Consider the following 22,932-nt stretch of genomic DNA (forward strand, 5'->3'; position numbering starts at 1 on the left):
CCGGGAGGCCTAGCCTGGGCTGGGAGGCGGGATGGGGTGTAGGACCCCACACAGTCTGGCTCCCGGCACATCCCTCTGCGTGCCTGTGTGTCACTGTGTGTCGGGGCACCTCCCGCCCCTGCCCCTGCCCTCGCCTGACACCCTTGCGCCTGTCGCTCTCACAGAGTGGACAACAATCACTTGCTTCTGCTGATGATCCACGTGTTTCGAGAAAACGAGGAGCAGCTCTTCAAGGTCAGTCCCGGGAACTCCAGGGCGAGTGGGACAGCGCAGGCCCGGGGTGGGGCAGCAGGTGGGAGCTGGGGAGGCCTGACCCTCCTCTGTCGCGGCCCCGCAGATGATCCGGATGAGCACGGGGCACATGGAGGGCAACCTGCAGCTGCTCTACGTGCTGCTCACAGACTGCTACGTCTACCTGCTGCGGAAAGGTGCCTGCCGCCCCTGGGCCCAGCCGAGGCTGAGCATGAGGCCCGCCGGCCGCCCTCTCCCAGTGCCCCCACCCCCGGCTCTCGGCCGCCTGGCGTGCGGTGGCCAGAACCCTGCCCGGCTGTGCCGCCAGCCACCTCCGCGGCCCCGTGAGACCCGAACACCCCACATCACTCTCCTCTGTGTCGGATGGCAGGGCAAGGACAGGGCCACTCTCAGAGACAGGGTCTTAGAAGGTGGGGTAGCAGGGGGAAAGAGACCCCTGTGGGTCACAGGCCTTGGGGTCTCCTCTCTCAGGGGCCGCGGAAAAGCCATACCTGGTGGAAGAGGCCGTTTCGTACAACGAACTTGACTACGTGTCAGTGAGTGCAGGCTCGGCGGTGGGCAAACACCGTGGAACAGGGCTCCTCGGCCACCCGCCGGCAGAGCTGCAGAGTGAGGCCTGTCCCCGCTGGGCCTCACAGTCAGGCGTCAGCTTCTCTTAGAGCAGCTTGTGCCTGTGGTGCTGGGGAGGAGAACCGAGTGGAGGACACCCCTTCATCCCCCACATTTCTGACCGTCCCTCCCCGACTCATGCCAGGGTCCCCGGCCTCTGGGGCTTTACCCGGTGGCGCCTTCGGCGTGTGCTTCCTCCCTCCCTAGCCAGCCCTTAGCCCGGCCACGGCTGCCTCTTCCTCCAGGCAGCCGCCAAGCCCGGTGCGCATGTGAAGGTCTCGTTTCTGGCAGGTGGGCCTGGACCAGCAGACCGTGAAGCTCGTGTGCACCAACCGCAGGAAGCAGTTCCTGCTGGACACGGCCGACGTGGCCCTGGCCGAGTGAGTGACACGCCCCCGACCCCTGCCATCTCCCTATGTACGTAGGACTGGAGAGTGGCCTGGGGGTGGCAGGGGAGCAGCAGGACACACAGATGTGACAGACAGATGTGTTCCCTCTGGAACCTGCGGGGGTGTGCAAGCACTCTGAGCGACACGTGTCTTCTGCTTGGGCGACCTGAGACCTGAGGTGGCCACCAGAGAGGAAGGGGCTGGCATGAGTTACTAACAGGAAAGAAACACGAGCCCCACCACTGGGCCACAGGTCTGGGCCACGGGCCTGGGCCACGGGGTACCTATAGAAATGACTTGTAATAACCGGCGTCATTATATGGACTCGGGTCCCACCTGCACTGCCAGCAGACCGCAGGCCCCCCGGGCCACTGAGAGCGGTTTGGCCTTCCCCAGGTCCCCGTCAGATGACAGCAGACTGCTGCGCGTCACTGCCCCCCCCCCCCGCTGCCCTGAGCTCCGGTGCCAGCCAACTCCCTCCCCAAAGTTTCTGGGAACCCTCCGGGCCAGGATCCTGTCTGGTTGAGGGGTGGGTCCCCCACCCCGGGCCTCTGACAGCAAACCCCACTCCCTGTGTAGGTTCTTCTTGGCGTCTTTAAAGTCTGCCATGATCAAAGGCTGCCGGGAACCACCTTACCCCAGTGTCCTGACTGATGCCACCATGGAGAAGCTGGCACTGGCCAAATTTGTGGCCCAGGAGTCTAAGTGTGAGGTGAGTGCCAGGAGCAGAGGGGAGGGGTCGTCCCTGAGTCCCTGAGAGGCCGGCTCTGGTGTCAGGATGAGGTCAGGTGCTGCAAATAGAGGTCTTTAGCCTTTCTCTGTCCCCCACCGGGGAGGGGCTCTCCTACCCCTGGGTCCTGTCCCCCACCCCGCTGGGGGTGTGCCCTTGCTTCCTCAGTGGCCTTTCCTGGTGCTGGGCCGTCGGTGAGCTGGGCCCAGGCCTCACCGCTCTGTCTGCTGCCCCTCCCAGGCCACTGCCGTCACTGTGCGCTTCTATGGGCTTGTCCACTGGGAGGACCCCATGGACGAGTCCCTGGGTCCCATCCCCTGCCACTGCTCACCCCCCGAGGGCGTCATCACCAAAGAAGGCATGCTGCATTACAAGGCGGGCACCTCCTACTTGGGCAAAGAGCACTGGAAGACATGCTTCGTGGTACTCAGGTGGGCGCACCTGCAGCACCGGCCCCGGGCTCAGCCTGGAGCTTGTGGGCCGGCCGCTGAGGAGAGAAGCCTGAGGGGACCTCCTTCACCCCCACGAGGGCTTTAGAGCCCACCTGCCTTGGGATATTAGAGCTTCTGTGTAAAGGCTGCCATCTTCGGGGCCCAAGGAGTCCTGGGGCATCAGGTGTAGATGTGGGCTGGGCTGCTGCCTCTCACTGTCCCGGGCTGCAGAGGGGGTAGTGTGCCCTCCTGTGCCTCTGGTTCCTTCTTCACCCTCCGTTTCAGTCCCCAGCTTGCAGGGTGTCTCTGGGAATTGGGCTCCACTTGGCTCTCAGTTCCAGGGACAGGCCTCACCCCTGCTCTTTTGTGCCCCTGCAGCAATGGGATCCTCTACCAGTACCCCGACCGCACTGATGTCACCCCCCTGCTCTCGGTGAACATGGGGTGAGTGCCCTGGCGATGCCAGGCTGGACAGGTGTGGGGCCTCGTGTCGCCCCCCCCACCCCGCCCCAGGGTGAGGACTCTGGCTAAGCCTGTGGCCCAGCGCTCCTGTCCTCCCTGGCTTGAGCTGATACCCGCTCCTGTCCGTCAGTTCAGCCCACCCCACTCAGCCGCACCCCATCTGGCAGCCCTGACCGGTAGCTGGGGGTCTGCTGATCTCTGAGGGGCTACAGGATCCTGAGCCAGAGGAGGAGGGGTGGTTTCCTATCAGGGAGGGAAGGATCTGGTCAGGCAGGGAAGTTCCCAACCTGATGGAAGGAAACTTCCTGATGGAAGTTCCCAGGGAACCCTGGAAAGTTCCCGACCTGATGGAAGACAGACGCACACATGCTTGGAGACAGCCTGGGGCCCCAAGAGGGAGTGTGAGTGCATGTGCCCCGATAGAGGGAGGGCCAGAGCCTGGAGCCCATCCTCCCCCCTCTCATAGGGCCACAATAGCTAGGAGGGTGCTGGCGATTCTGGAAGCAGCAGTTGTTCCACAGAAAGGGGTGGGCCTGGCCAGCAGCTACCAGCCTCTCCTGAGAGTCCCGGGGGTCTGCACCACCCGCCCAGATTCTCCCACCTCTGGGACACGGGGCCCGGCATGCCGTGTCCGCACACCTTGAGCCGCCCCCGCCTCCTTGCTCCCCTTTCACCCCTCCTCGTCTGGCCCAGGGGGGAGCAGTGCGGTGGCTGTCGGAGAGCCAACACCACGGATCGGCCCCACGCCTTCCAGGTCATCCTCGCCGACCGGCCGTGCCTGGAGCTGAGCGCTGACAGCGAGGCCGACATGGCCGACTGGATGCAGCATCTCTGCCAGGCTGTGTCCAAAGGGGTGAGCGCCCCCCGCCTACACTGTCCCCCAGCCTCCCGACCCTCTGCGGCATCCCCAGGGCCCTGGCCCAAACCCTCATGCTCAGGGAGCAGCTCCTGGGAACCAAGATGGGGACGTCCAGGGAACAACGCAGGAACGGACCCTAGAGCTCAGGACACCCCCACCTCCTCCCCTGTCCCCACATGTGCTTCCAAGGTGGGCAGAGCCTTCTGACCCCTAAACAGAGGGGCTGAAGGGCTGGCCGGGCCGGAGTGTGGTATCCTGGTGCCAGCCAGCCCGGAAGAGCTCCAGCTTGCCTCTCCCCTCCCCTCTGCCCATGCCCTTCAGGTCATCCCCCAGGGGGTGACTCCCAGCCCCTGCATCCCCTGCTGCCTAGTGATCGCCGCCGACCGCCTCTTCACGTGCCACGAGGACTGCCAGACCAGCTTCTTCCGCTCCCTGGGCACAGCCAAGCTGGCCGACGTCAGTGCTGTTGCTACGGAACCGGGCAAGGAGTACTGTGTCTTGGTGAGCTGGGTGGATGGGGGAGGGGCAGAGGAGGGGGTCTGGAGGGCAGGCCCTGCAGAAGGGACGCTGCCTCTGCTTACCTGGGGACTTGCTCGCCCCAGGAGTTTACCCAGGACAGCCAGCAGCCCCTCCCACCCTGGGTCATCTACTTGAGCTGCACATCTGAACTGGACCGATTCCTGTCTGCACTGAGCTCTGGGTGGAAAACCATCTACCAGGTACCTAGCTGCCCAGGGCCCCGAGGAGGGAGTGGAGGCTCTCCCTGGGGAGGGCAGCCCCGCACAGTACAGAGGCAGGAATTGGGCCTGGGGACAGCACCATACCCAAAGCTCTGGGACAGACTCCGGCCCCCGTGACCCTGAGGCCACAGCTCATAGTTGAACTTGGGAAACGCCGCTGCTGACCTTGTTCCCACAGTGCAGGGGGACCCGGGGTTCCCACAGCTGCCCGAGAAAGCAGGGTCCCGGACCAAAGCCCTCAGATTACCCCGAATCCCCACAGGTGGACCTCCCCCACAAGGCCATCCAGGAAGCCTCCAACAAGAAGTTCGAGGATGCCCTGAGCCTCATCCACAGCGCCTGGCAGCGGAGCGACAGCCTGTGTCGGGGCAGAGCCTCCCGGGACCCCTGGTGCTGAGGCGGAGCCAGTCGGCATCCCGGGGCCAGGAGGGGCCTGCTAGCAGCTCCTGCTGTCCCCTCGTGTGGCTTGGGGCCAGGGTTGCCCCTGTGTTCCATGGCCCACTCCCGCCCTGGGGGACAGAAGCACTGATGGGGGCTCGAGCCAGGGTCTCTGCCCTCGCAGGGATACAGAACGGGTCCTCCACGCTCTCGGGCTTCCCGCCCGGCCGGCGGTGACTGGAGAGCGCTGGGGCGGAGGGTCTGAGCCCTATGGGCTCTGCGTACGCGTGGCATGTACGGATGCGTCTGCCTTTCCAGGACGGCGATGAGAGTCGTGCCTACTCTGCGGGGAGCAGAAGGACTGAGAGGGCAGGAGTCCCCTCTTCCCCTCCTGGGTCAGGGGTCCCGGCCAAGGCCTGACCATCCTCGTTCACTTTTGAACACTCAGCTGGCCGCGCAGGGAAGCCGGACGCTGGGGCCTCCATGCATGCTCCCTCACTAACACCGCCCCAGCCGCGCTGCTGTCTGCCGGGGAGGGCGCCCGGCTGGGGGCTGGGGTGGGGGGCTGGGCAGCCCCTCCTTGGCTGCCCGGAGGCCCTGTGTGTCCAAGGCACCCACTCTCCCCAGACTGCAGTGCCAGGAGGACCCAGGAGTCAGGCTGTCTCCTCCTGCCGGGAGCAAAGGAGAGGGAGGAGGGCTCGGAGTGGGGCAGAGCCCACCAGTCTGGCATCCCAGAGAGTGCCTCCTGACTGTCCCCTGCTTGGCTGGAGCCAGACCCCCTGGGGGAAGGGGTCAGATGGTCTGGGTTTGGGTTTTGTTTTTTTTTTTTTTTAAATAAAATAGACACGTTATATTGCCAGGACTTGTCACTGGCCCTTTGTGACCGGGCTGGGGGTGGGAGATCTCTGCACCCCCCGCCCCCACTCGCTGCCTCTCCCCTCCCCATCTAAAGCCGCTCGGCCATTCATTCCTGATTTTCTTCCGTCAGCTGCTGTGTGCTGACGCTGGGCGCCTGCTCACCCACTGCCCCGGTGCTGCTCTCTGGAGCTCAGGCCCTGAGGGGTTCTTGGCCTGACTTTTGCTCTCTTTCCTGCAGTGCCCAGGGGAGGGAGGACACTCCTCTAGTCCAGGGCCTGTCTCCACGGCCAGCCTCCCCAGCTCTGGGGGCGAGGGCCGGGATAAACCCGAGAGTCCAAGCTGCCCCCAGACGGCTTGTTGAGCTACTGCCCTGGGGGCTGACCAGAGGGTGCTGCCAAGCTTAACACGTGCAGGCAGGGGAGGGGAGGGGAGCCTGAGGCACTCGAGCACCTGGCAGTGCCCCCCCCCGGGCCCTCACACCTGGGACAAAAGGAGTAGGTGCTGGGAAGGGTGGGCATGGAGGCTGTGGAGCATGGCGGCTTCAGTGATGCGGGGTGTCCATGGCAGAAGGGATGCCCTGGGGACAGAGACCAGGGTGGTGCTGGCTCCCAGGGGTGTGAGGTCCCTTCTGACACAGAGCCATTTCCACACCAGGGCCTCTCCTCCAGACACCTACGGCCCAGAAGGGGCTCCCACCAGAAGGGGGGCAGGGCTGGGGGGCAAGTCCGCATGGGGTGATGACCAAAGCCTCGGGCCACTCTTTGAGACACACGGCTCAACGGCCCTGAAGTCATCTGAGGCAGGGATGGGGAGAAAGGAGCCAGAAGTTGGGAGAGGGGCGAGTTGGGGGGAATGCGAGCCATATTTACCGGGAAGAGCCCCGTGCTAGGTGTGCTGTTCATACATCTCTAGCCCTCCAAAAAACCTCTGAGACAGATTAATATTCCCAAATTACAAGTGGACCGAAGCTGGCAGAGGGAGTGATTGCCCAGGGTCACACATGACAGCGGAGCCTGGGATTCAAAACCAGGTCCACGGGGCTCGAGCAGCCCTTTGCCGCCGCCGCTCTCCCTGACAGTGGAACCAGAGACCGTGGGAGCTGGGCTGGAAGACTGAGGCTGGGGAAGGGGCGCCGCAAAGACGGTGCATGGGGGTTGAGGGCAGTGGTTGCATTGCCTGGGCACGCGGCTCCGGGACCCTCCCTGGGCAGTCGCCCCTGTGCCCTGGGCTCTGAGCTGCAGCAGGACGGACTAGGCCAGAAGTACCCTTTGCCCCAGGGCCAGAGGAAGGGCAGGAGGACAAGAAAAGCTGGAGGAGGTGTCCCCGCTGACGGGCACCCTCTCCCCCGCCCCAATCAGCCTCCTGTCCCAGGTGACCTTTTCCCCAGATCCCAGGGTCCAGGCACACCCCTGCTGGGAGGTGTGGAGAACAGAGAGAGCTGGGATTGGTCCGAGCCGGCGGGGGCGTGTCCCGGGTTCCGCCAGCCCCAGTGGCTGAGCAGAGCAGGTGGACTCCCGAGATAGACCAGGGGCCACCCGGCCTACCCGACTGGGACCTCTGCCCACCAGGCATGGCCCCAGGCCCCGTCGATCCCCAGCCCTGTGGCGGGGCAGGGGTGCAGAGAGCCTAAGCGCCCCCACCCTAGGGCCTGTGCCCAGGCCCCTGACCTGGGCACAGGCCAGCCTCAGGAACAGAGGCCATGGAGACGGTTGCCCCAGCTGTGGACCTGGTGCTGGGCGCCTCGGCCTGTTGCCTGGCCTGCGTCTTTACCAACCCCCTGGAGGTGGTGAAGACGAGGCTGCAACTGCAGGGGGAGCTGCAGGCCCGCGGCACCTACCCACGGCCCTACAGGGGCTTTTTGGCCTCGGTAGCAGCTGTGGTCCGTGCAGACGGGCTGTGTGGCCTGCAGAAGGGGCTGGCTGCCGGCCTCCTTTACCAGGGCCTCATGAACGGCGTCCGCTTCTACTGCTACAGCCTGGCAGGCCAGGCTGGCCTCACCCAGCAGCCTGGTGGCACGGTGGTCGCGGGCGCGGTGGCTGGGGCACTGGGAGCCTTCGTGGGGAGTCCTGCTTACTTGGTGAGTGCCTTGTCTCCAACCTCCACCACCCCATGACCCAGCTTTCCGGTGGGGAAGGGAGGGTGGGCGCCTCTGGAACCTTCCAGGCTGGCTCTGGTACCAGGCGGGGTGGGGCGGGCCGGGCGGGGACGCTCCCGGGAACATCCCTGCGTGGGGGTTGGAATCTGTCCCTGGGTGCAAAGCCCCGGAGCCTTGCCCCATGCTCCTTCTCCTGGGGTCCCTGCCCCACTGGGCCTGAGTCAGGGGAGGGGATAGAGGGCGACAGGGCGGGAGCTGGCTCAGACCCGGCGTGGACGCCCGTCTTCCTATGTGGCCCAGCAAGTTCAGAATAAGCGAGGCCTCCGCGGACTAGGCCAGAGGCTGAATAGTCACCATCCCACTTAGTCCTCGGAACAGTGGGAGCGGGCAGGCTGGGGAGAAGGTCAAGTGACTTGCCCCAGGTCACACCAAGATGTAGACCCAGGCCAACTGCAGAGCCTCCCCACCAAACCCTGTTCCCCATCCCCCCTACGCAGTGGGTGTGGGCTCGTGGAGGTCTGGAGGTCGGGCCGCTGCTTGTCCAGTCCCTCTGTCACATCTGCTCCCACAGGTCAAAACACAGCTGCAGGCCCAGACGGTGGCCGCGATGGCTGTGGGGCACCAGCACCATCACCAGGTAGGGACTGTCACTCCCCAGAGCTCCCCTGGGCTGGGTGGGCTGGCAGGGGCTGCCCAGTGACCCGGTGCCTTCTCCCCACAGAGTGTTTTGGGTGCCTTGGAGACCATCTGGCGGCAGCAGGGCCTGGCAGGGCTATGGCGGGGCGTGGGTGGGGCCGTGCCCAGGGTCATGGTCGGCTCAGCCGCCCAGCTGGCCACCTTTGCCTCTGCCAAGGCCTGGGTGCAGAAGCAACAGGTGAGGAGCCAGGGACACCCGTGCCCACCCTCAGACACGACAGAATCGGGCCCTCTGCCTCCGTTCTCCCTGTGTGGGCCCTCATCCCATCCCGACACCTCCAACTGGACGCCCACCTAGGCAAGGCCAGTGGGAGGGGCAGACAGGGCCCCTGAAGAGAGCTGAGGACCCCGGCTCTGCCCTTGTGCCCAGCAGGGGTGGGGGCCGGAGCCCTGACGCCGTGAAGGAGCTGGGCTGGGGGAGTGGCTGGAGGGGCCTGGTCTGCTCCCTTTCCCCCAACTCTTCCAGCCCGCAAGTACTGGGAGGGTAGGGTGGGCACCAGGGGGGTGGGGGGAGATGGCAGCGGCTGCAGGGGTCAGAGCCTGTCCCATCCCCACAGTGGCTCCCAGAAGACAGCTGGCTGGTGGCCTTGGCTGGAGGCATGATCAGCAGTGTCGCTGTGGCCGTGGTCATGACCCCCTTCGACGTGGTCAGCACGCGGCTCTACAATCAGCCCGTGGACGGAACTGGCCGAGTGAGCAGGGGAGGGTGCAAGGGGGATGCGGGGAGCTGGAGAGCGTGCCTCAGTGTGCACGCGCGCGCGTGCGGGCACACACACGCACACACACACACACACAGAACCAGGGACGCGCAGATGTGTGACATACACAAAGACACGTGGATTTGGCCGGTTTGCTGAGCACGTCCCCGGCACGGGCTAAAGCAGGTTCACACCTGCACTTTATTCTACCCTCACAACCACCTTCATTTTCCTGCTGAGGAAACGGAAGATCAGGGCAATCTAGTGACGTGCCTGAGGTCACCCAACTAGGCCTGACTCCATGGCCCGCCACATACCATCGCGCAGGTTGTGTTCAACACAAAGGTGCCCTCCAAAGGCTGAGAAGGGGACGAATTCCACTCGCGTGCCACTAGCCAAATCATGGGCCCCGGGCATGGGCTGTGGCTACCTGGAGGAAGAGGTCTCATCTTAAATGTCACAGCCTAAGGGGTCACCTTTCTGTACGTTGCCAGCTTGGGGACAGTCTCTCTGCTGATGTACCGCAGAGGCCCCTCCACACAGACACACGCCCACTTGTACCAGCCAAAACCCCATGACCCCAGCAGTGACCCCCCACCCTGCCTCTGTCCCCAGGGCCAGCTGTACGGTGGCCTCGCCGACTGCCTGGTGAAGATCTGGAGGCAGGAGGGCCCCCTGGCCCTCTACAAGGGTCTGGGCCCAGCCTACCTGCGCCTGGGCCCCCACACCATCCTCAGCATGCTCTTCTGGGATGAGCTCCGGAAACTGGCCGCGCGAAGCCAGCACCAGGGCACCTAGGTGGCATCCCTCGTCCCCATCTCCTAACACAGCCCGGGACCGGGAGCGACGGCCCGCTCCGGCTGGGAATGGCCGTCTCAGAGCAGGCCACAGGCCCAGCCCCGGCCACACGTCCAAGGAGAGTGTGGGCAGCTCTGGTCAACCCAGACCCACGGCGGCCCACTCGGGGCCGGAGCTGCTCGTTCTGGATCACCAGCTGCTCTGTTCTCTGGCAAGTTCTCTTCCCTCCGCCTGGGTTACCTCATCCCATAGCCTTACCCGTGATTATAATAACCGCTCCGGGTCGTGACCGTTACCCCGAGTGGGGTCATTCACACGCATCGGCTTGCTTGGTCCTCAAACAGTGCGAGACGGTGAAATCCTCTCTTAGCAGGGGACGCTGAGGCTCACCAGGTAGAAAGCCACAAAGCTTTGAAGGGACAGAACCAGGACTGGAACTTAGCTCTGCCCAGCCCAGACTGGGGCCTCTGGCAAGAGCCAGGACCACGGCGGCTGGAGAGCCTGCGTGTCACTGTGCACATGGGGAGGCCTCAGGCTTCCATCAAAAAGCCCCTCAAGCCAGGGGTTCAAACAACAGATGCTGTCCACGCTCTGGGGGCTGGAAGTCCAAGGTCAAGGTGTCAGCAGGGTTGGTGTCTCTGAGGCCTCTCTCCCTGGCGGCCCAGGGTCCTCACACGGTCTACCTTCTGTGTCTGTGTTCGAATCCCTTCTTCTAGGGACACTGGTCATGCTGGACTAGCTCCTGCCCTAAAGTCCTCCTTTTAACATAATTCCCTCTTCAGAGACCTCATCTCCAAGTACAGTCACAGACTGGGGGTTAGAACTGGGGGAGGGGGAGACATAATTCAGCCTGTGTCATCCACCGAGAGCTTTTACGAGGGCCTCCTAGATGCCCAGCACTGTGGGCGTTTGCACAAATCCTCATGACCGTTCTGAAAGGGAGCTCTCGCGATGCCCATTCTTCAGGTGGGGAGACTGAGGCCCGGGGCAAGGAAGTGACTTGCTTAGGGGAGTCGCAGAGCCCGGTGTCCTCATCTGGGGCCCTCTCCCTGAGCTGAAGCCACACTCCCGCCGCTGAGCGTGTCCCTCAGGCCCCCGCTGACCTGTGTGCTTCAGAGATGGACACCGAGTCCCTGGAAGGGACAGGACTGGCCCAGGTCAAGCAGCCTGAACCGCCTACCCCGCCACACCCCATGTCTGCTCTTCCCAGGGGTACCCCTAGCACACACTCCAAACCAATAAAGTTTTCTACTTTGTTTACTTCCACGACTCCCTTCTGCTGGCAGCCTCCGTCTCCCCCACCCCTGAACCCCAACGCTTGGCTCTCTCCCCTCGCTCTGGGGAAGGAGGATCCAAAAGTCTTGGGGCAGGCCAGCCGCACCCTACCGCGTCCAACCGATGGAGGCCTGCCACCTAGCGGCCAGGGAGAGGACCGTCGGGGAAGGACGCACAGTGGCTGAGGGAGAGGAGGGCCCCCCACCTGGATCTCAGCCTCAGGCTGTGGGAGGGCCCCTGCCTCCAGACCTCAGGCTGTGGGGGGGACAGACCACCTTCCAGGCCACAGGCGGAGGGGCGCTGAGCCTCGGGCTGTAGGGACATCGACGGCCCCTTCCAGAACTGGGGCTGAGGGGCAGAGCCCAGAAGCAAGGCTGGGGGCCAGGGCAACAATGATGCCTGGGGCTTCAGGAAGGCGAAACAGTGGGCATCCAACTTGAGCGGGGACAGAGGCCAGGACCAGTGCTGGAGACGGTCCCCACGTCGTGCTGCCCAGATGTGGAGCCCCTGAGCAGCGGTTGGCTCTCAAGGCCCCACAACCCTGCGGCCCAGAAGGCTGAGGTCCCTGCCTCCCCTCCCCGCCCCGCCCCTCCCTTCCCCTCTCCTCCCCTCTTCCCCCCTCCCACTTCTGACCCCACTCTTCCCGGACTTCTGACCCCCCACTTCTGGCCGCTCCCCTCCCCCATCTCCACCCTCACCTCCCCCCACCCAGGTTCTGACCCCTCCCCGCCCCACCCCTCCCTCCACGGACACCTTTGCCCCATGACGTCGATCTCTCTGGTGCAGATCTGGCCGGAGGCTGGGGCTGGGGCTGATCCCAGCGGCCATGTTCTCCCTGCCACCCCTCCCCTCCTGGCTCCCCAGCCTCCCCTCCCTCCAGTGGGGCTCCGGCCTCCTCGACTCTGTCCTTCAAGGTGAGCGCCGCGCCGCCTCCCACGCAGCCCCACCCCTGGGCCCCGGCTTTGGGCTGCACAGGGTGGACAACCCCCCATGTGGGTCTCCCACCGCCTCTCACCCTGCCAAACGCGCTTGGCCTCCCTCCTGCCCTCAGGCCTCATCGGGGCCAGTGGAGTCTCGGTCCTGAACAGCCTCCTGAAGGTCTACTTCTTTGTGAACTGTGCCAAGTGAGTGTCTGCCAATCCAGCCCACTCCTGGCCCCTCCCCTGAGCGCCCACCCCCCAGCCGAATCCTGCCTCCAGTGGGGAGGATTGGAGGGGTGAGAACTCCATCCCCAGAGAGTGTTTCTGGGGGCCCAGGGCCGCTGCCTGGGCCGAGGATGATGGTTCTGACCCTGCCCACGCCCGCTCTGCCCCACAGCAAGCCCGAGCGGCAGCTGGAGAAGCAGCGGCTGCAGGCCCAGTGGGCCTCCCTGGAGACCGTGCACCTGGCCGGGCTGGCCTTGATCCTGACCGTCCTGGGGGCCCGGGTGGCTGCCCTGGTGGTGCTTGAGTTCTCCCTCCGAGCTCTGTCCACTCTGCTCTCCCTGAGCCAGGTAAGACTTCCGGAGGTGGTGAGTCACTCCCCAGCCCTGGGCCCTAGTTTTCACTGGAAGCGGGGGGCCCAGCGGGAGCACCCTGTCTCCTCGCCACCCCCTTTCTGTAAGACTGGAGACTGGAGAGTACAGATTGCCTCCTGGGACTGGGAGCACAGACCCCTGCTCACCTGCTCTCGAAGTGGCCCGCAATGGCTGCAGCCCTAGTCCAAGAAGAGAGCGGTGGCAGCTCCCGGCTGTGGTGCCCCCCATGTGCCAGGCAGGCGCCCACCAGCGACTTTGGGTGCGTCATCTCGCGTGTCCTCACAGTCCTAGGGGGCAAAGCTCTGCTGTGACCTGCATCTCACAGGTGGGCAGACTAAGGCTCAGAGAGGGTGAGCGACTTGTCCCAGGTCAGCCAGCAAGAGGTAGAGTCAGGCTTTGAATCCAGGTCTTCAAGGCTCCGAGCCACCAACCTTCAGTAAGCACGTGGGTCCCAAGTAACATTCGTGAGGGAAATCAAGCAGAAAGAAATGGTCCCAGGAGGGCTTGACTTGAAGGCAATATTCCTTCCTGGGGAACAATTCCCAAGGTTCCTCCTGGCTCCAGCCTCCTACAGAGTGGTCTGTGTGCCTGGTGAGAAGCAGCCGGAGGCCTGCACCCCCAGCCCTCCCCACTGTGCCCCTCTTCTGCTCCCACCCCGCGCAGGGCTCCGAGAGGGAAAAGTTGCAGCTGTACCTCGTAAGCCAGTACTCCCTGGGCTGTGGGCTGACCTGCGGCCTGAGCTTCCTGCAGGAGGGTGCCCCTCACCGCACCTTGAACTTGCTGCTGGGCCTCTGGCTGGCCACCCTGCTGGGCACCGGTGCCAGGCGCCTCTGCCGCCACGTCTGCCAGTTGTATGAGCTACACAGCAGCCAGCACTACTGCGGGGTCTGCCTGGGCCTGCTGGCCGGCGCTCACGGCCTCCCCAGGCTGCTGGCCCGCGCCCTGGCTGTGGCCTTTGCTGTGGGTGACCTGGCGGCTGTGGCCCTCATCAACCGGGACTTCCCGACCACCTCGGATGCCGTGCGCTTCTGGACGCCGCTCGTCATCTGCTACGCCCTGCTGGTCATCTACATGCAGGGTAGGGGCCGCCACTGGGGTCCTGGGGGGCAGCTGGGCCACTCGGCACTCACATCCCGTGGCCTGACCTGGGTGCAGCACCATGCTGGGACCCGGGGAGGCCACCCACGGTTAGACCCCACCCCTGCCATCCCAGCGCGCCTGTCTAGCAACAGAAGCCACAGAGAATAGCTCGGGGGAAGGGTGTGTTGTGCTGTGGGAGCTCTGAGGAGATGGAGCTTGTATAGGTACGAGCCAGGCAGGAAAGGTGTGAAGTGGTGGGAAGGAGGTCCTAGCAGGGGGAACCAGACATGCCTAACCCCAGGGGTGAGAGAGGGCGTGGCACCATCAAACAATTGAAAAAAATGGAGTGTGGCTGTCATCCCAAGGGAATGGGGAGAGGATGAGGCTGGCCAGCTGCATGGGGGCCTGATAGGGAGCCCTCATCAGCCTGGCTGGCCATCTGCTGAAAAACCACTACAGGTATTCAGTAGGGGAGAGCAACCTGGTCAGATGTGGGCTATAGGAAACACCACTGGCTGCAGGGGAGAGATGGGGCAGGACAGGGAAGTGCAGTCAGGCAGAGAGCAGCAGGTGCAAAGGCCCTGAGGTGGGAGTGAGCTTGGTGTGCTTGCTGAACAAAAAGAAGACCTGGAAGGCTCCGGGATAGGAACAGGAGCAGGTGAGGGGTGAGGTGAAGTGGGGTTGGAGAGCCGGCATCCTATCAGGCAGGACCTCACCGGCAAGGTAAGGAGTTTGGAGCTTACCCCAAATGCAATGGAAAGTCCTGGGAAGAATGTAAGCAAAGGAGAGATTTCATCTTGTTGATCCGTTTAGAAGGTCACTAGCTGCTGAACAGACATGAAGTAGACACTTGACCTACAAAGTCAAGAACAGAAGCCAGGAGCTGGGACTAGGCAGGGCAGCAGGAGTGTGGAGGTGGGCTCAGGTGGGGATCTACTTAGCAGAAAGTGTCCCCAGGGTTTACTGAGGCATCAGATGTGGGAGTGCAGTGGTAGTGGTGGGGACTCCTCCACTTGGAGCTGGAGTGCTCCCCCACCCCCACTGCAAGCAGAGCACAAAACAGCAGGAGGCTTGGAGGTGAGCAATGAGCCTAGGAGGCTGGTGCTCAGAGAGTGGGGGTGGGGGAGGAGGGAGGGAGGGAAGGGGGCTGCGGGGGCGGGGCGCGGAGCTGGGAGGTCCAGGCTCCACTCCAACTGGACCAGAGGTTGGGGCTCCAGGTATGGTGGCAGGCAGGGACAAGCACCCCCTTCCCCCCACCCCCATAGAGGAGCAGCGGCAGCACCCCGGCCTGCAGAGTCACGCCCAGACCTTGCTGGTGCGCATGGGCGGCCTCTTCGTGCTGCTGCTGACCGTGGGCAGCTGGCTGGACCTCCTGGGAGTCGTCCTGTCCCTGCTGGGCGAGCTCTGGTGCCTGGCGGGCAGCCGCACTCTGCTGGACCTTTGCCAGGTACAGATGGGCCCTCCTCCCCGAGCGCCCCCCCAGACCCTGAGCCCTGCCCCAGACAGCTCAAGGAGCCTCAACACGCCCCAAGTTTAAGGAGACCCGGGATGACCTTTCTTGGGGTGGGGCAGAAGGAGCTGAAATCCCCTCTTTCTCCTGGTGTTAACCTTTGACCGCTCAGAGGTCCCGTGTTGGAGGAAGGCCCTGGGACCTGGGAAGGCCCTGAAGTCCCCCACCAGAGGATGGGGGAACTGAGTGGTGTCCTCCATCTTTCCCTCCCCACCTTCCCTCAGGATTTTCCATCCCAGAGGCCGACAGTGTCTGCTGCAAGGGAGTCCCAGCCCCAGCCCTCAGCAGCTGCCCAGCCCTCAGCAGCCACCCAGCCCCGGGGCCCAGCCCCCTCCTGACCTGCCTTAGCCAGGACTCGGAGTCTGTCTTAGGCCCACCCGGGCACCTCTGGAGGCCTTGACCCCAGGGCACTGCCCCGAGGCAGAGGGACAAAGCTGGCCCCCACCTGGAGCTCGAGCTGGGCGCTGGGGGCTCCTGGTAGGGAGGGTTGGAGCTAGCAGCCTCCGAAGGGGGGCACCAGAGGCCAGTGGGTGAAGCCCCGTTTTTCTCAGGATGGACAATGGGTACAACCCCTCAGACCCTCCTTCCCCAGGAGGTTTGGGGAATGAGGGAGAATTGCGTCCTCAGAATGACCCCCTTTCTGGCCTCCCTCACCTCCTCCATGAACAATAATAAAGAGGATTTTTCTCAACCTGTGCTTAGAATCATGAACATACAGAGAGGGAAAGAGGCTTTTCTGAGGCCACACAGCCCTTCTGGCTGGGGCAGGTTCCGGGGATACATGCGGGCTGGGTTCCCTGGGGTTCAGGAGTTCCATATTGATGTGTCTGAGGAAGCAACGGGGACCCAGTGGCAAGGACTCGTGGTCCAGCACCCACCTGCAGTCGTGATGGACAGTGTCTGTGTCCCGTCTCACCCTAGGCTGTCCAAGACCATGAGGGTCCTTGCCATCTCAGCCTCGTTCAGCCCTGTCTCTCCTGCAGGGCCCAGCCCAGGAGACCACAGAGTATCTGGGAAAAGGTTGGGTACCAGCTCCTCTGCTTACTTGCTGTGTGCCCTTGGGTGGGTCGCTGCCTCTCTCTGAGCCAATCAGAAGAAAAATGGCCATGTGTAGGATGCTTACCACGTGCCAAGCACTTTTACAATCTCATTTCGTTCTGACATCAGCCCCAAGAGACAATTACTGTTATCCCTTTTTAACAGATTCAGAAACAAGCCCAGAGAGGTTATGTAACTTCTTCATGTTCACAGAGCTAGTTAGTGGTGAAGCCAGGACTGGAGCCCAGGTGGCCTGCCCCGCAAAGTGCAAGTGCTTTGCATGCTTCCTGCTACCCTCTTCTCATTGAAAAACTGGGGCCAGGGAAAACCAACAGAAGTGCACATAAAAAATATGGCAGATCCATTCCTGGAAGGTTCTGGAATGTGGTTCCAGTCACCTTGTGAGCAGAGTAGCCTGAGGCTACAGGGATTGAGGGCCCTTTCCGAGGAGGGGCCCTGCAGGGCAAAGAAGACTCCTAGCTAGGGGGTGTCCAGGGGACTACGGGGGTCAGGTTGTCCGGGAGTGACAGAGGACACACCAGGGAGGAGGTGAGGCGAGAAGGTTCTTGGAGGATTCCAGGTTCTGGCGAGCCTCACTTCTCAGCAAAGGCCACCACGGTCACCCAAAGGTTACTGCCTCCAGACAGACAGCATCTGGTATAGGATTCTCTGCTCCCCACCCCCGGGGCACACCTGGGACACAGAGGCAGGCTGGCCCCAAAGTTGGACAAGGTGGCTTCAGCTCCTTCCTCCAGAAATGGCCACCTCAAACACAATCTCTGATCCCTTACTCTCCCTGCTCTACCCCCAGGAAGGCCTCTCAGCTCCTAAGTAGCTGAGGTGGGGGGAAATGCCTGTGGTTGCCCCCTCCCCCAATCCAGGGGAGCCCCCCTCTGCCTGGGAGCGTGTTCAGTTCCCTCTGGGCAGGAAACTTGCCCCAGTCTGGGAGGAAATGGCTCAGTTAGCTGGGCACACGGCCAGCCCTTGCCAGACCCAGACTGGGCACTGGGTTCCGACTCAGGCCCAGTGTTTTTGCTGGAAGGTTCCCTGGCCTCCTGGCCCCCAACACAGCCAGAGACCCTGTGGGGACAGTGCTGGGAGGGGATTAGATTTGGCGGTCCTTTCCTTTTTATGGACACGGGGACCATTTCCAAACAAAAACTAAGCCACGTGGGTTGGAATAGGATTCTTTTCTTATCTATTAAATTATTTTTGTGAAAAGTCTGACAAGGGTATAAAAATTAGATCACTCTAAGTGAGGCATTTAGGAAATCTCCATACCAAACAAAGAAAAACAGGCCTGAAGTCCAGAGAGCAGAGGAAATACAGAAGGTCTGGTCTGGAGTGGAGTGTGCAGCTGGGACTCATTCTCCTCCAGAGACCATGAGCTCCCGAATCCTGGGCCCAGACCAGCAGCCTGCTGAGGAGGTGTAAGACCAGGCTCCCCAGTCTCTAGTAAGAGAGAATGGTAACCTCCAGCTGGGATTGGGGTGAGCCAGACTCCTCCCTCCTGAGCCCCCTACTTTTGGCGCTTCTGAGCTATGGCATTGCCCCTTTGGACCTCCTGGGTGCCTTCCTGTATTTGCTCATTCACAAGTAATTCCTGAACATCTGCATGGGGCCAGGCTCTGGGCTAGAAAAGATGCAGAAGTAACAGCCATACTACCAAGAAACAAAGCTGGGTAAGGCGATAGAGTGGCAGGAACTTGGGGCAAGCAGGCTAAGGAGAGTGTGTGTGTTAGCCACAGCTGCATAACAAGCAGTCCCAAAACTTAGCAGCTTAAAACAACAGATACTTATTGTCTCCCTCTTTTTTTTTTTTTTTGAGAGAGAGAGAGAGAGGGTGTGTGCTTGAACAGGGTGGGGGGCAAGAGGAGTGTGGAGAGGGAGAGAGAGAATCTCAAGCAGGCTCCCTACCCAGCCCAACATGGTGCTCTATCTCACAACCCTGAGATCATGACCTGAGTCGAAATCAAGAGTCAGATGTTTAGGGGCGCCTGGGTGGCTCAGTCATTAAGCAGCTGCCTTCAGCTCAAGTCATGGGTCCTGGGATCGAGTCCCAGGTGAGCAGGGAGCTTCTCCTCTCCCTCTCCTGCTCTCTCTGCTTGTGTTCTCTCTCTCACTGTGTCTTTCTGTGTCAAATAAATAAATAAAATCTTTTTTTTTAAAAGATTTTATTTATTTATTTGACAGAGATCACAAGTTGGCAGAGAGAGAGAGAGAGAGAGAGGAGGAAGCAGGCTCCCTGCCGAGCAGAGAGCCTGATGCGGGACTCGATCCCAGGATCCTGAGATCATGACCTGAGCCGAAGGCAGAGGCTAAACCCACTGAGCCACCCAGGTGCCCCAGATAAATAAAATCTTAAAAAAAAAAAAAAAAAGAGAGAGATGTTTAACCTTCTGAGTTTAACCTTCTGAGGGAGTAGCTGGGGCTCAAGGGACCCACCACCTTGCACGGTCACCCCCCACCCCGACTCCGAGCTCCTATCCTCTCTGTAGGAGGTGCTTGTGTGACAAGGACCAGGTAGGGAGCTAGGCTCTACCAACAAGTGGCAGTCACTCCTGTATCTAGTCAATTCTCCGTCAGGATCCACAACTCAGCCCTGATTCCCCCCTAGTCCCCCCACGCCTACCCCAGCCCCACTGCGCATTAGACCGCTCAAGTTAAAAGGGGGAGGATACATTCAGACTGTAGCCCCTAGGGTTAGCCCCAGCTGGGACACAGGGAGTGGGGAGGCATTGCCTCCTGCTGGGGCCCAAGGGCAGACAGGCCAGGGTCCCCTACCATCTTCTTCTGTGGGTTGGGTCCCACAACCTGGAAGGGTCCTCTGGCTCAGGTTCTTCTCACAGACCAGGTCAGGATGTTGTCCAAGGCTCTGGTGTCATCTTAAGATTTGACCCGGGTAGGATCTAATTCCAAGCTCACTCACATGGTTGTTGGCAGGGTTCAGTTTCTTGTGGGCTACTGGACCGAGAGTCTCCGTTCCTCTCTGGCTGTTGGTGGGGGTGTCTGTCTTTTGTTCCTTGCCACACAGGCCTCCCCACAGACAGCTCATAATATGGAAGCTGGCTTCCCTCAGAGCAAGCCATGGAGGGAAAGAGAAAGAGAGAGGACAGCAGGACAAAGGTGACAGTCCTTTTGTAGCTCAATGTTAAAAGCAACACCCATTGTTTTTGTTGTATTCTATGGATTAGAAGCAAGTATCTGAGTCTCGCCCACCCTTGAGAGGAGGGGATTACACACGGGAAGGGCAGAAGGTGTGGAACCTTGAGGGCCATCGTTAAAGCTGCCTTCCACAGAGGGCTTCTCTGAACGGACAGAGGGAGTAAGCTAAGCAAGATGCTGAGGGAAGACCATGCCTGGCTGAGAGAACAGCATGGGCAAAGGCCCTGAGGTGGCAACAAGCTGAGAGTATTGTAGAAACAACAGGAAATTTAGTGTGGCTGGAGCATCAGAGAGGATAGAGTGTCAGGAATGAGGTCGTGGAGGTGGGCAGGGACCATTCACTCCAAGGTGGGGGTGGTGACGGTTAACCAGCAGAGAGTTTGCACAAGAGAGTGATGTAATGTGACTTACATTTTTAAAGGAGTCCTCTCCTAGCTGTTTGTAGAATAGTGCAGGAACAGAAAACCAGTTTAGGAGCATTTAGAATTGCCCATGTGAGATGATAATAACCCTGGGAATAACCCAGGGCTTGGACCAAGATGGTAGCCATGGAGGCAGCCGGAAGTGGCTGGATGGGATCGGATGCGTGGACATGGATGTATGGTGAAGAGCTCATAGGACTTCCTGATCAATTAGATGTGACTTTGAGAGAATGAGATGAATCCAGGGCTCTTAGCTTTTCGGCCTGAAGAACCCGGTGAATGAGGTAGGAGGCATCGGGGACAGAACCGGACCCTTTCACGCAGGCACCGTCGGCGTCATGGCGTGTGATGAGGTCTGGGGCTCCGGGGGCCTCACTGACAAGGAGCTGTTGACCCTGAATCCTCAGCTTTCAGGGGGAGTTCCCAGACCAAGGGAGTGGTAGGGAAGCCCGGGCGCTGAGGCGTCTGAGGGGCTCCAGAAAGGTCCGTGTGGCTGAGCAGAGGGGCAAGGGTCGCAGCAGTGGGAGACCCTGTCACGGAGGGTGGCCATGGCCGGATCACTCAAGGTCACAGGAGGGCTGGGCGCGTTCCCCCCAAAAGCAGCAGGTGCCCCAGAGAGGCTGTGTGGGGGCCCCGGGAAGATCACATGCTTTCTCTAGCGAGATGGTCTGGCCATCAGAGTGGAGATGTGTTGTGAAGGAGAGAGAGCCGGGCCAGTCCAACTTTCAAGGTTCCCCTTTAGGAAAAAGAATAAAAAATCGGTATTAGTGATAGAAGGCTAAAGGAAGACGTAAGAGATTGCTGGAGGCCTGCGGACTGGGTTCCTTCTTCTGACATCTCCCTGGGCAGTGTGCCAGGAGCATTTAATGGAAAATGCTTCCTGAGTGTGATCTGGCCGCCTCCCCTCCCAGAACACTCTGGAACTCCCAGCAGCCCTCAGAGGGGCCCTAACAAGAAGGAGGCCATGCAGTCACTGTAAACCCACCTTGGCTAAGAGAGAAGTAGGGAGGCCAGCTGGGGGTAAAGAGGGGTCCCAGGGACTGCGGTGCTGAGACAGACAAAGCCAAGGATGGGGGCTCCCAGTGGGGATGGGGGTTCAAGCAGGGGGACGGGGTCGGTGAGGTGTTTGGCCAGGCGCTCAGCCTTGGCAAGAGGCCGAGGGCTTGGGGCAGTCCCAGGGACCTCAGGGACCTGACTGACACCAGGATTTCCCCCTCTCTGTCTGAGAAGGAGCTCTGACCTTTAAGGCTGGGAGCCCTCCATGACCCACCCCTCGCTCTGGAGCCGGTGCTGATTTGCTAAGCGATGGCAAACCGTGGGAACACACCAGCCCAGACAGGGTCAGCTCGGCACCCGGACCAGGAAGGGATTAAGACCCAGACAATGTTGTCACAACCAGGTCTGGGAGGCTGTGTGGCCCAAGTGGATGCAGGCTTGGGGCCTGAGAGGAGGGGAATTTATGCGGCTATAATGTGGCCCAGTCTGCTCCCTCTTTGTTGTTTTTGTTTTTGTTTTTTAAGATTTTATTTATTTATTTGACAGAGATCACAGGTAGGCAGAGAGGCAGGCAGAGAGAGAGGGGAAGCAAGCTCCCCGTTGAGCAGAGAGCCCCATGCAGGGCTCAATCCCAGGACCCTGAGATCATGACCTGAGCCCAAGGTCGAGGCTTAACTCACTGAGCCACCCAGGCGCCCCTCCCCCCTTGGTTTTTAAACATTTCCCTACACACTTGGAATGAAGCTCATTTACTAACCTTGTGACCTTGAGCAAGTTATCATCTGTGCTCAGTTTCCTCATTTGTTGAGTGCCCTGAGCAGATGGTGAAGGTCGGGCACGTAGCCCGGAGGCTGACTGTGGACTCCATTCCCCTCCTGCCGGGCCACCAAGGAATGATAACTCAGTCCCAGCCCTGCCCCTGAGTCAGGTGGTGGGGAAGGAAGTGCTGATTCAGGGAGCCGAAGCAGGAACCCATCTCAGGGGAGGAAGGGTGTGATGAACCCCCCCATCCTGTCCACTAGAGGAGCACATTTGTATTTCACTTGCAAGGAGCTGTGAATACGTCAACTCTTCTCTATGGAGGGATGACAACCCCGTGCTATGGATTTTTTCTTGCATTACCTGCCTCCAGCCTTCAGACCAACCTGGGAGGCGTTGACTGTTTTCTCTGTCTCCTCAGGAGAAAACCCTAGGTACAGAGAGATCACATGACTTGCTCAAGGTCACAGAGCTAATAAGTGGGAGAGCCAAGATCCAAATTCAAGGAGGTCTGATTCCAAAGCCCAAGCCCTTGACAGCTCACCACCCATCACTACTTCTGTGTGATTTGCCTATGAAGCTACTTAAGACCTCCAATTCCAACTCGCATGTTTCATAGGAATTACTAGGTCCCTACTATGTGCCAAGCATCATGCTGGGTGCTGGAGACCCAGAAAGCAATGAGACACAGTCCTGTTCCTAGTGTCATGGGGGAAAGCATAGTGGTGCATCCCAGCAGCCTTGGGCTACATCTAGGGGATGGACATGACTCCTAAGCTTGCCTGGAGGAATCAGGACAGGCTCCTCCAAAGTGGTGACAGGGACGCAGTTTGCCAGGAGGAGGAGGTGGAGATGATCCAGCCCCATGGGGCCTCACCAGTCTTCACCATGACTTTGCTTTAAGCAACAGAAACACAATTTTAACCTGTCGAAGACAAGACAAGAAAAAAGAGAACTCATGGGCTCCAGAGGTCCAGAGGGAAGACTTCAGGCATGGCTGAATCCAGCAGCCTAAGTGATGAGATCCGCCATCCCCTGCCCTCCGTGTTGGTCTGAGTGCTCATAAAAAAATGGTGCCAAGCTTGCATTCTGGCAGCCTGGAAAGATGCTGCCTCTTTTTAAATAGTTCCAGCCAGGCACAAAGAGTGGGGGCGGGGTTGCTCAAACAGAAATTAG

At 61.0% G+C, this 22,932-nt stretch overlaps 3 protein-coding genes across 4 annotated transcripts in view; all 3 read left to right on the forward strand.

Moving 5' to 3' along the window:
* Positions 1 to 4,953, forward strand: part of PLEKHM2 (pleckstrin homology and RUN domain containing M2) — a 37,740-nt gene extending 32,787 nt beyond the window's left edge. For both annotated transcript variants that reach the window (XM_044237230.1, XM_044237229.1), the window contains 11 exons: positions 165 to 234; positions 338 to 428; positions 724 to 788; positions 1,153 to 1,241; positions 1,830 to 1,962; positions 2,221 to 2,411; positions 2,790 to 2,855; positions 3,567 to 3,726; positions 4,054 to 4,233; positions 4,335 to 4,451; positions 4,735 to 4,953. In XM_044237230.1, the coding sequence (XP_044093165.1) occupies positions 165 to 234; positions 338 to 428; positions 724 to 788; positions 1,153 to 1,241; positions 1,830 to 1,962; positions 2,221 to 2,411; positions 2,790 to 2,855; positions 3,567 to 3,726; positions 4,054 to 4,233; positions 4,335 to 4,451; positions 4,735 to 4,869 (1,297 nt within the window). In that variant the 3' untranslated portion in view covers positions 4,870 to 4,953. The remainder of the gene's footprint in view (positions 1 to 164; positions 235 to 337; positions 429 to 723; positions 789 to 1,152; positions 1,242 to 1,829; positions 1,963 to 2,220; positions 2,412 to 2,789; positions 2,856 to 3,566; positions 3,727 to 4,053; positions 4,234 to 4,334; positions 4,452 to 4,734) is intronic.
* Positions 4,954 to 7,334: 2,381 nt separating this feature from the next.
* Positions 7,335 to 11,256, forward strand: SLC25A34 (solute carrier family 25 member 34). The gene is made up of 5 exons (XM_044236285.1): positions 7,335 to 7,785; positions 8,375 to 8,440; positions 8,525 to 8,677; positions 9,057 to 9,191; positions 9,813 to 11,256. The coding sequence occupies exons 1-5, from the start codon at positions 7,408 to 7,410 to the stop codon at positions 9,993 to 9,995; spliced, it is 915 nt and encodes a 304-aa protein (XP_044092220.1). The 5' UTR covers positions 7,335 to 7,407; the 3' UTR covers positions 9,996 to 11,256.
* Positions 11,257 to 12,096: 840 nt separating this feature from the next.
* TMEM82 (transmembrane protein 82) lies at positions 12,097 to 16,067 on the forward strand. The gene is made up of 6 exons (XM_044236286.1): positions 12,097 to 12,184; positions 12,322 to 12,394; positions 12,588 to 12,762; positions 13,450 to 13,864; positions 15,132 to 15,313; positions 15,601 to 16,067. The coding sequence occupies exons 1-6, from the start codon at positions 12,097 to 12,099 to the stop codon at positions 15,712 to 15,714; spliced, it is 1,047 nt and encodes a 348-aa protein (XP_044092221.1). The 3' UTR covers positions 15,715 to 16,067.
* Positions 16,068 to 22,932: the final 6,865 nt, after the last annotated feature.

The sequence above is a fragment of the Neovison vison genome, chromosome 2 (assembly GCF_020171115.1).
Source record: "Neovison vison isolate M4711 chromosome 2, ASM_NN_V1, whole genome shotgun sequence".
NCBI classification, from domain to species: domain Eukaryota; kingdom Metazoa; phylum Chordata; class Mammalia; order Carnivora; family Mustelidae; genus Neogale; species Neogale vison.